This window comes from Colletotrichum graminicola (assembly GCF_000149035.1).
Source record: "Colletotrichum graminicola M1.001 genomic scaffold supercont1.10, whole genome shotgun sequence".
Classification (NCBI taxonomy): Eukaryota; Fungi; Ascomycota; class Sordariomycetes; order Glomerellales; family Glomerellaceae; genus Colletotrichum; species Colletotrichum graminicola.
The window spans coordinates 606,230-617,249 of record NW_007361014.1 but is presented as its reverse complement, the minus strand read 5'-3'; the positions used below and the strand labels follow the sequence as shown (position 1 = coordinate 617,249).

Genomic DNA, 11,020 nt, shown 5'->3' with positions numbered 1-11,020 from the left:
CATCGCTTGATTCCGTCTGCCTACCTGCGTCTCTTATTGCCCGTGATACCCAGCTCATGGTACAATCGTGGTCCGTGTACAAAAGCATACTGATTTCTTGATTATTTTTTAAACGTCTCTGTTTCTTAACTACTTATTTCTGAGCCTAAATATTTTGTTTTTACTTTTTGAGCCAAGCGCATGGGATGGTGCAAGGAAGAGCCACTAAAAAGAGCCTAGTGGTTGTTGTTTTTTTTTCTTTTTTTTTTGTCTCTCTCTTTTAATACAACGGCCCGTCAATTCATCCCGGCTTCCTAGGGGGCCAAACCCAAGTCAGAATGAGGGAAGAGAGCCGCGCGGAAAGATGTTGAGTGTGTTAGCTCTGGTAGCTAGGCGGGGGGCGAGAGCGGATGGACGGGATTCCAATCTTGGGTGCTCGCCAGTGTGTAGGCTGGTTGCTGCATGAACGGGGATGGAGGAGAGGGTGTGAGAGTGAGAGAGCGCGCGAAGGGCATAAACAAAAAGGGGAAAGGTTACCGGTCTCCTTGGTATGGTATCGTTTATTTACCCCCGTTGTGTGCCCCTTCCCTCCCCCCGACGATCGCGGCCTGGGCGAAAGGAGGGGGGGGGGGAGACCTGGTCGGGTTACATATTATTTCTCGGGGCGGAGGAGCAGAGGACCGGCAAGCTTTTTATTGTTATTTATCGATGCGACGAAATGAAGCTGTATGACGGCATGATACGAATCAATCCCCCCACAGTGCGTGCCATCCCGCTGTGATACTATCCATGTATACGTCGTTGCTGCTGTGAGTGCGAATAGCAGGGAATACAAATCACTTATTGTCCGAAGGAAGAGGCAGACGAATACAGACCAGAGGGGGAGGGTCAAGCGCCAGCCAGTACACGAGGATTGAAGTCGGTATAGCCTAATAAGATGAACAGTCTGAATCATTTCGTAGGCATCCTTGCCGGGAACACCTGGACGGCGGCGGCGGCGGGGCCTGTCATACCGGTCGTCCGCGGCCAGCCGGTGGGAGCGAAGTGACGGGCCCGTCCACGGAGAAAGTAGGTTTGCGGCAGAAGCGCCTTGTTTGGGTTCTGGCTGGGCCTGTATGGCAGTGGACTTGGCTTTGGCCATCGGGTGTTTTATGTCGCAATCTTTCTGTCATTTTTCTCTTCTCCTTGTTTGGAACAACTAGGTATTCTGCGAACTGGGTGTATTGTTGGCCAGCAAAAGGTGGCGTGCCACCACATAGCACGCGGTTTGCATGAAAACCCGCACACTTAATAACGCCCTAGCTTTAGAAAGGCCTCAACAGCGCAACTCAAGCGCTAAAAATAGAATAAAATAATAGTAAAATCAAGAAGACGTAAGTAGTACTCCAAACAATATTCTATAAGAAAAATGCTCCTGTAGTGTTGAGTTAGCTTATAGGTAAGGTAGTAGGTAACGTAGGGCTTTGGTAGAGTAGAGTGGTAAGGTGTGCGGGGTTTTTTTTTTTTTTTTTTTGGTTTTTTTTTTGCAAACCGCGTGCCGACGCCTTCCAGGGTCAAAGTGAGGGCACGAAGGGGGCCGAATGAGGGCGTGCGATCAGAAATCCCAAGGGTCAACGGCTCGCTGCTTGAGACGGGTAGCCGGATGTCCCTTCGGCTGCGCTTCTGTTCGCCTAATCGACGTACTCTGGAACCGTCGAGGCAGATCCGCTGTGACGCTCTGACTCGGGTTCATCGGCAGCGGAAGACGGGAGAGGACACGCTATGCAAGAGTCACGGGAAAGCGTCTAGGGGCTCGCTTGTGACCGTGCGATGAACAGAGGAACGTGGGCGAGGCCTTGTGTGGAGCGGGCTTCAACGTCACTTGATCCCCGGTGTTCTGTCATGGCAGGCGACGGGCTACATGCGAGGCGCATGGTATGCAAGGGTCCCGAGGCGCCTCTAGCAGCCAGGCCTTCTCTCTTCAGTGCTTGCTTGTGCTTGGGGGGCCGTGCGGATGGAAATGCACGGATGTAAGTCTTGAGACAGTTGGCAGTATTTGGAAGGGAGGGAAGGGTAGATTAATTGATAAGGGTGCTGAAAGAATGATCTTGATTGCCATAGCGAGCCAGAAACAGGGGAAGAAGGAATGAAAGGGGAGACGAGAGTAGGCGGCTACTTGTCCTCAGGATGAGGTGTCGATGAAGAGGGAGAGGGGTGTATGCATACGGCCCGTGTGATGTTTCCTACGATCATGCCTCGAATCTGCGGGCAGCGAGTTCATATGTTCATAGTACGTCAGGTATTCTGGGGGAGGGGGGGCTGTATAAAGTATTCAAATGGGTAACGAGATTGGATTTTGGAACAGACGCGATGGGCGCATTCATTAGACGATCGGGTTGTTGGAGACTGGGGGGTGTGCGGGTTAGAGAAACACAGCAGCGAAGAAACAGAGAGAGAAACACCATTGAGTTTTGAGTGCAGTCTGCTCCTGCACTTCGCAGACTCTCGCCTTCCGCACGGGCTTCGCGAAACCAAGCCCCTTTCCCTGAGTCGGGTTGAATGGCGCGGGCCTCCTTCCTTCATGGATAGGTATAATCAATAGATGGCATAGGAACAGAAACAGGGCCGTTTGCACCTCCCTCCATCTCTCTCCCTCTCTTTCTCTCTCTCGTCTTCTTTCTAGTATTTGTCGATTCCAAAGCCCTTCGGACTCGCATATCAATTTTTATTTTATTTTTTCGTCTGGGAATCACGAGACGTTCTCCAGCATCCCAGCCGCCCGCACCCGAATTGCTTGCTTGGAGTTATAGTCTTGGATATGCAGGTTCGTATCTGCCTCTTCACCATAGTGCCTCCTTGTCGCTGGCTAGGCATTTCGAGCACTTTCTTCCGTCACCACTGCCTGAAACATAGCGCACGGATGCAGCGGGAGAGATGCCCTACGGTGAGGCAGACTGGAGGGCGACAGCTATCAGTACTACCACTAGCCAGTGTGTCAAAGTAAATGAGTGGTTTTGGGTATGATGAACAAAACGGCGACACGTCCATAAGGAACACAAAAATCGAGTCAGGGCTCCCTCCAATTTGCTTTCCGCGTAGGTAGGTACTCGGAAGAATGAGTTGTTTGGCAGCAGTGACGGAAAACCCTAAGGGATCAATGAGACGACGTTGGATGGTACGTGGGGGAGGTTGGTTCTTCTTTCTGGAACGGGAAAAGGTGTGTGTTAAGTCCGGGGGTATCCCCGATCGAGAGAGAGCTCTACGCACCGAACTGCCCGGAGCTAGTCGTATCTCAGCACCGTTCCGTTTACCTGTTGCCTATAGCCATCGTTGCAAGCCTCGGCTTCTTCAGAACTCCATATGCACAATCTTCACAGAAACTAAACAGCCGCGGAGTCAAGCATCTCCCTAGCCAGTCGTCCTCACGTCCTCACTGCGTCTTGCTTTCTCTCTCTCCCACCCCACCAATACCGGCGATCTCGGCCGAGAATACCCACCCGGTCCTTGGCATACCGAGCCTACTCCTCACTCCTCCGCACTGACACCTTCGACGACGCAACCCCACCTCTAAGTACAGAACCTAATGTCATCGTCTTCGGACATTACTCATTTCACATCCGTCTTCCGCGCCCAGTCTCTGTCCGATCAGCAGCGCAGGGTGGCCAAGCGGAACCGCCAACCAGTTTCGTGCCTTGCCTGCCGCACGCGCAAGCTACGATGCGACCGTGCCTTGCCCTGCGGTGCGTGCGCTAAGCGCGGAGACGGGGATGCTTGTCAGTTCGGGACCGCCGTGCCATTGAACGGTGGAAACCGCAATGGTGCCGGCGGCCACGCTGGCATGGGCGCTGTTGACCGTGAGAATGGAGTTGCTGTAGCTCCCTCGACTCCAGGCTACCGACCTGGGGAAAGTGGGAATCGAGGAGGGGGGGCGAGCCGGCAACAGCAGCAGCAGCTGCTGCTGCGGCGGCCGGAAGTGCAACTCCGGCTCCAGAAGCTTGAGGATATGGTCCGAGATCTCGTGCGGAACAGTGCATCCGCATCTCAAGCACGGGATCGGATAGGACCGGCCCCGACCAAGCCCACCACAGTGCCGACGCCGACGGATTCGGAGCCGGGGAACCGCGGCAACTCGCCGGTTCTGACCCCGCCAGAAGGTGGATATGACTACTACGGCGCCACCCACTGGACCGCCTTGCTCCACCATATTCGGGAGATCCAGACGGCCCTCGAGCCGGACCCGACCGCTCTTCCGGAGCCACCCGAGGGCGGCGCATGCTCGATGAGCCCGGACGTTCTTTTTGGTGCCGTCGTCACCGTCTCGATGCCGGAGGTGCTGTACAGCCTACCCCCGCGTCAGGACCTCGACAAGTTACTAGCCGTCTACTTCAACGCCCGGTCCACTGCCGTTCCCTTCATCCACGTCGGTCGCTTCCAGCGGGAGTACGAGGCATTCTGGGAGAAGCCCGAGGCTGCAGGCTTTCTCTGGATAAGTATTATATTCTCAATCATCTCCATTGCGGTGATAATCGTCCGTGGCAAGGGGACTGTGGAGACACTAGGCCTGACCCGGGACCTCAAGGAACCGTCGGCCTACGCCGGCCGCGCGGTGCAGTGCCTCGTCAAGGGGAATTACCTGGTCGCCAAGAAGTACTCTGTCGAAGCGACCATCCTGGTCGCCTACACACGGGTGATAGGGAGCAAGGACATGGACCCGATCTTGTCCAACTTGTTCGGCGTCGCGACGAGGCTCGCGCAGCGCAGGGGCTACCACCTCGACCCGAAGCACCTGTCGACGCCCATCTCCCCCTTTGAAGCCGAGATGCGCCGCCGCGCGTGGTTTTACTGCGAATCCTTTGACCTCTTGCTGTCCTTCCAGCTTGGCATGCCCGCCATCGTCCACGAGAGCGACAGCGACACCCGTGGGCCGGAGAACCACCCCGACGAGGACTTTGACGAGGACACGGTGACGATGCCCCCGCCGCGGCCTCCGACGGAGCCAACGCCGATTCTGTACTACTGTTTGAAGTCTAAGCTATGTCGGATCCTGCGGAAGGTGATCCGTCACGCGCTGAGCCCGACGCAGCCGGTCTACGCCGAGACGTGCGTGCTCAACGACGCCCTGCACGCCTGGTACGCCGAGCTGCCGGCGGCAATGCGCGTGCGGCCGATCCGCGCGACCGGGTTCACGGAGCAGAACTATACTGTCATGCAGCGGCTGATGCTGGAGCTCACGTACCGCAAGGCGCTGTGCGTGCTGCACCGGACGTACCTCAGCCGGGACAAGGCGGACCCGCGGTTCGCGCTCTCGAGGGAGATTTGTCGAGCCGCCGCGCTGACGATCCTCAATCTGCATGCCGAGTTCGACAGGGAGTCGAGCCCCGGCGGGAGGCTGTTTGAGGACCGGTACATGCTGAGTAGTCTCATGTTGCACAATTTCATGATTGCTGCCATGGTGGTTTGCTTGGACCTGAATGAGAATACGGATATGAGGTTTGTCTCGTCATTTGAGTCTCCTTCAGGGGGTAAAGAGAGGAGGGTGGGGGTTAGAGAACATTTGGACGTGGCTCATTGGCTAACGATACCTAGCGACGAGGACTACGAAAGGAAGATGAACGCTCTCAAGACGGCGAGCGAGATCTGGTCGAACCGGGCGAGCTGCTCCAGGGACGCCAGGCACGCGTCGACGGTTCTGAGGGCAATGGTACAGCGGCTGACGAGCCGGAGGCGGCGCATCTCGCAGCGGCAGGGCGAAGGCCTGACGACCGTGGCCGCCTCGGGAGTGGACGTATGCGGCGACGGCAACGAGATCCCGGCGTCTTCGTTTTTCGAGGCCCCGACTACGGACAGCGGGTTTGGGGATGTCGGTGGCGGCGGGAACGGCCAGCCGCAGGGGGTCGGGATGGATCAGGCGTTCGATTTCGACTTCATGACGCTTGATAACGCGTTGAACGACCCTTACAACCTGGACTGGGTGAGTCTGACGGCGTCTTGGTTGGAGGGAGTGTATTGCGAGAGGCAGAGCTAACGCGTTTGCAGGGCTTGTTGGACCAGTACTTGACGTTAGATGGGAACGGGCAACTGGCGATGGACGTCTCTTTATAGAAGGCTGCCACGAGGCTACGCAGAGTATACAGGGTGGGGGTGGTAGATGGTGGGCGAAGGAGGTCTATTGGAGTTGAAGGGATAAAGCTTGTTCGGTCTATACGGGGATAGAAACGGAGCAGGACTGAAGCGGGATACCCCTGACATTCCAGTTCGGCTGACTGTAATTTTCTCCTGCGACAGGTGGATTCTAGTCAGCGAGGCGTACACTGTCTCGAAAATCAGCATCTGAATCGTTGCGAAATTAGGGGGCTGGCTGTCTGGGTAGTTTCGGAAGCGAGGGAACCCAGAAACCCAGGGGTTTCGATCAGCTGCCGTCGAACCATTCCCTGGTTCTCCTAGCTCTGTTCTCATAGTATCCTTAGGGTGTGTGTTCTTTATACCTGTAAGTCGCAGCCAGAAGGTTTCTTCTCTCGGAGACAAACTTGGGTCGTCGGCCGGGTTTGCCCTTGGCTGAACGCACGGCATACGGTACCACATCGTAGTGTACAGAAGCTAAGAGCAAGCCAGAGCATGTCTCCAAAGAACCGGGTTCCTCTGGTTTATGTCTATAAGGCGATATCACTTCACAGCGCACCCAAACTGTGTTGACCATGCCTCGGAACCTCTAAAGCCCTGCGATTTGATTCACAATCCGCAGCGGGCAAGCATATGCTCACCGACGAGGCCGCAGCGCATTGCTTCTACTCGTAACTCTTCACGCCCGCATCAATTTCAACCCCGTCAAGCTCCACTGGAGTAACGGCAACAGGAGCTGCTTGCTTCGCCTAGGTGGCAATCGTTGCCTCGTCGACCCCGACATCCCCACGGCGTTCTTAAGAGTTCGCCTTGGGCTTGGGGTCAACACACATAACGAGTCACTCACGTCTGGCATCAGCCCATGGGTATATAGTGATATGCGACATCCTTGCGATGGGTTGCCACGTACGGTTTTCTGCGGGACGCGAATGGTGTTTATAAGTCTATCTGCCGTTCGTGGTGATGATAAGATACCAAGCATTTGCTGCATAACCCCCGAGATAGTCCAAAGCTGTTGAGAAGCGTATCAGTCTTCTTCAGCTCCATGATCAAGAAGGAGCTGTACAAATTTTGCGTGGCCGTTCTGGCGAGCATAAAATAGTTCCGTTTTGTCCCCAATGTCTCGAACCTTGACATCTGCCCCCCCTCCAAGTAGTGACCTTGCTATTCCTTCGTGACCTTCCCTTGTGGCATGACTGATTGCATAACTTACGTCTGGACTTGCTCCCCTTTTAAGAAGCATCTCTACAACTTCTTTATAACCACATCTTGAGGCAAAACCAAGGGCACCTCCAGAATTAGCATCTGCTCCTCTTTCGAGAAGCAACTTTGCAATTTCTTTATGACCTGCCAGACTTGCCCGATAGATTGGTGTTTCCCCCTTGCAATCCTTCTTATTGACGTCTGCCCCTTTCTCTACGAGCAGTCTGGCTATGTCTTCTCGGCCATCCTGAATAGCCCAGGTTAAGGGGTTAAGTTCCTTGAGCGCCGGATCACTTCTTCGATGGTCTAGACCCTCTGTGATGTCGCCTCCGTTGTAGATGCGCGAAGTCAGGCCCAGTATAGCGGCAAAGGCGTCTTTGTGACCATTGGCCAAAGCCGCAAGCAAAGTGTATCTGTACCTCTCTTCAGGGTAGCAGGCATGCATTTCGTCTGCAGGTCTTGTGTGGATAAGCCTCGCGAGCCCCATATCTGCAAGAACATAGGGTAGTTTTGCCTGAGAACTGTATCACCGGACCTGATACCCTTCGAACTGATTGTAAATGAGAATCCATATAGAAAGAGGGAAGTCCAAGAGGAAATTTTCCTGAGAGACGGCCAGCTCGGCAGCATCCGAGTGCAAAAGGACATGATGAATGGCATACTCCAAGAACGGAAAGTTATTCGCATCCTTGGCGTGATGTTCCTCATGGGCTGTTGGCGAGTGTATGGAGAGACTTCCGAGTGCCACGTGGTAATTCATGTAGACGTAGCAGCACTGTTTGAGTCTATCGTGGCCCTAGCACTCCCAGTCATATCCAACGTCGGGCCATATTTCCTGGAGACCCTTATCTTTGACGAGGAAGTCTCGGACTGATTTATGGATGAACTGTACAACTGGCTGGTTCGACTTTGTGATCTCAGCGAGCCCTTTAGAATAGCTGACGACACAGCTAGTGAAAGTATCGCCAGAGTCTTGGCTGGTTACGTCAGGTACTTCGTCATCGACCAGACCCTGTGGAGATAGTCCAGACCACAGGGCATGATAAAACTCCTTGGGTCGCAATGGCCGCTTCGCCAATAGGATCCATAGGACACACAGAAGCAACTGTTCCATGTTCTGATTATCTCGCCTCAGGATATTCTTGAAAAGCTCGCTCAGTTCGTCTGGGATGGCTTCAAGTCTCTTCTTAAGAGCCAGGCGGCCCCTTCCGTTCTCCTTGTTGGAAATTTCGACGACGAGAATTACCCACAAGAACACACCGGCGGCTTTCTCTAGAATCTGGCCTTGAAGCTCATTGACAAGCTTGGGGTCCTTTATATCTAGGCGGCTCCTTACGTAGTTGTTCAAGTCGTTAACATGACCGGATTGGCCATCCAGGGTGAGATGTATGCCATGTCGTATGTTGATATAGGGGTAGTGTCGACTAGAGAAGCAGATACGGAGGACTTGGCCCTTCTCTTTCGACTCGTCTGCCAGCTCCTCAAGATCCTGAACCATAGTTCGAACCTGCTGTTCGTCGCATTCGTCAAGGGCGTCGACAAAACAAGTGAATGTGCGGGAGCCGAGGCGGGAAACCGAGGCCGCGAAGATGTCTTTAAGGGTATTCAACGAGGGGCACCCTCTTTGAGTACGGGGAACAATATCAGGGTCACCCAACACGGTTTGGAGATCGCGGTAGCCTTCTAAAAGTTGGAGAAGCAGCGAACGAAACATTCCTGCAACAGACTTTTCGAGTGGCTTGCCTCGCGCATGAAAGAAGAAGGAAGCAATGACACCCGGTCTCTTGCGGGTCTTTTTTGTTTGTAAGTAGATAAACTTCATGATTGTCGATTTGCCGGCTCCTGGTTTGCCTCGGATCCATAGGAAACCACGGTATTCCTTCATCCGACTCGGGTCGAGCCAGGCCAGGTAGTCTGGGTGACTCAAAAACCATTGGCAGGTTTTGGCAGGTTTTGGCATGAGCAGCCTTGATGTCGGCTTTTTGAGAATCGATGTTATCAAATCTCAAGGAATCTAGCACATTTCGCCGTCGGCAGTCTGACGAGTAGTGATCAGCGGCTCGCTCTTGGACGGTTGCAGGTCTGAATTGCGGGAACTTTGACCACTTAGCGGATTAACCAAGGTGAGGCCGATGGGAAGGTCGTATACGACCATGGGCGTTGGGAAGTAGTGCCAGCAGTTCTGTAGCGTACGCAGCCGCAGTTGCTGCAGCGTATCTCTGCCACTCTTTATCCTTATGAGAATCTGAGTAATCACTAATCCCTCGAATTGGAAGGCAAGGGAGAATGTCCATGAGACCGGCGGCCTCCATTTCAAAACACACAGCATCCAGCTGCCGGGCAACATTATCCCGGACATTGCCGTTTTTTATGACTTGGTTTCCAGAAGCAACGTCACCGTAATGTATGGATGGGTCCTCCGAGAGCCGTCGGCGTCGTAGTGTCAGCTTCGACTGGTCACACCTGCTGCAACCAGGTGTAGAGGCCTCGTGCTCGTATGTCGCGGGGAAAGTTGATCGGGCAATGCTGGACGACAGTAACTAGGGTGGTTTCCCAGCTTCTCTTCAAGGATGGCTGGGATATAGCTGGGCCGCAGCTCATGTTCGCATCGTAAGGCTGATACCGCTGTACCAAATGTTTTGTGAGGAGTCTTGGGGACTGCCGTACGTCGTATCTGTCCGTCTTCGACGATCTTCCCCAAGTCGAACTGCATCACCCTCGTTCCGACAACAACATCGCCCAACCTCACGTCTGCCATGCTCGGCACACCGCCTCCGATCCCGACCATTAGACCGAGGCTGACTGACGGGAATGTCCGAATCAAGTTCGTCAGTACGTTCGCTGCGTTGTTTGTCCCATACTGCGCGTTGGGCAGGCACGCGATAATCACGTTGTGTCCCTGAATGCTCCCCAACAAGTAGGTGTTGCTGTCGTTCGTAAAGGCGACTGGGGCTTGGTACTCCTCGTCCAGCATGGCTCGAGCAGCTGCCATTTCCATGTGAAGGGCGCAAATCCAGGCAACGGTATAGCAATCGTGTGGTAGAAAGCGCCACGCATCATCATGATGCGAGGTTTTTTGTCGCCGCGGAAGGTGAGAAGTTTCGACATCATCCTCTTGCCAAGATCGCCTACGATCCATATCTCCGTGATGTAGTCGGTAGGTCAAGTATCGCGGGGAGGTAGTGGTATGTTAGGCGTCGTGTAACTAGGGAGAAGGACAAGAGATCGATAGGATATGAAAGATGTGAAAGCAGCCTGATCTGACGAAATCCAACCGCACCTCCTCACTTTTTGAGCCTCCCCTAGGCTGCGCCTGTCCGCTTTGGTATATGCAGTCAATCAAAACAGAAGTTGAAGACACTTTGCTGTAGGGGATGGTTCGCCAACCTTAGGTAGTTCTGCTGCCATTGACAGCTAAAGAATTATAAGATCATCAGTATTACTTGCAATCATTTGACCGTTGCTTTTGACTCTAGTCAAATCTCCGCGCGCTGTACGAATTCCACTGCGCCAGGTCAGCAGTGCTTCGTGAAATCTCAAGCAAACGGAGAACGCTCATCTTACCTCCTCCCCACCACAGAGACCTGTACCCGAGACAGGACTTTCAGGATCAGAGTAACGCATGCAGTCGCCGCAATAAACACGGGGGCGACTGGGCGTCGTTTATTTTGGAGCCAGCCACGGCCTCGGCTCTGACCAAGGAAGATGGTTGAGAGAAAAGAACACGGCGCTCAACTCA

General features: G+C 54.0%; 2 protein-coding genes across 2 annotated transcripts; one reads left to right on the top strand and one right to left on the bottom strand.

The window, feature by feature from the left end:
• Nucleotides 1–3,541: 3,541 nt before the first annotated feature.
• On the top strand, nucleotides 3,542–6,060 carry GLRG_03455 (uncharacterized protein; the record flags this gene model as incomplete). The annotated part of the gene is made up of 3 exons (XM_008094140.1): nucleotides 3,542–5,448; nucleotides 5,545–5,929; nucleotides 5,995–6,060. 3 exons carry the CDS (start codon nucleotides 3,542–3,544, stop codon nucleotides 6,058–6,060), a joined length of 2,358 nt encoding a protein of 785 aa, XP_008092331.1.
• A 2,017-nt stretch (nucleotides 6,061–8,077) lies between these two features.
• GLRG_03454 (uncharacterized protein) lies at nucleotides 8,078–8,995 on the bottom strand (the record flags this gene model as incomplete). The annotated part of the gene is made up of 1 exon (XM_008094139.1): nucleotides 8,078–8,995. The coding sequence occupies one exon, from the start codon at nucleotides 8,993–8,995 to the stop codon at nucleotides 8,078–8,080; it is 918 nt and encodes a 305-aa protein (XP_008092330.1).
• Nucleotides 8,996–11,020: the final 2,025 nt, after the last annotated feature.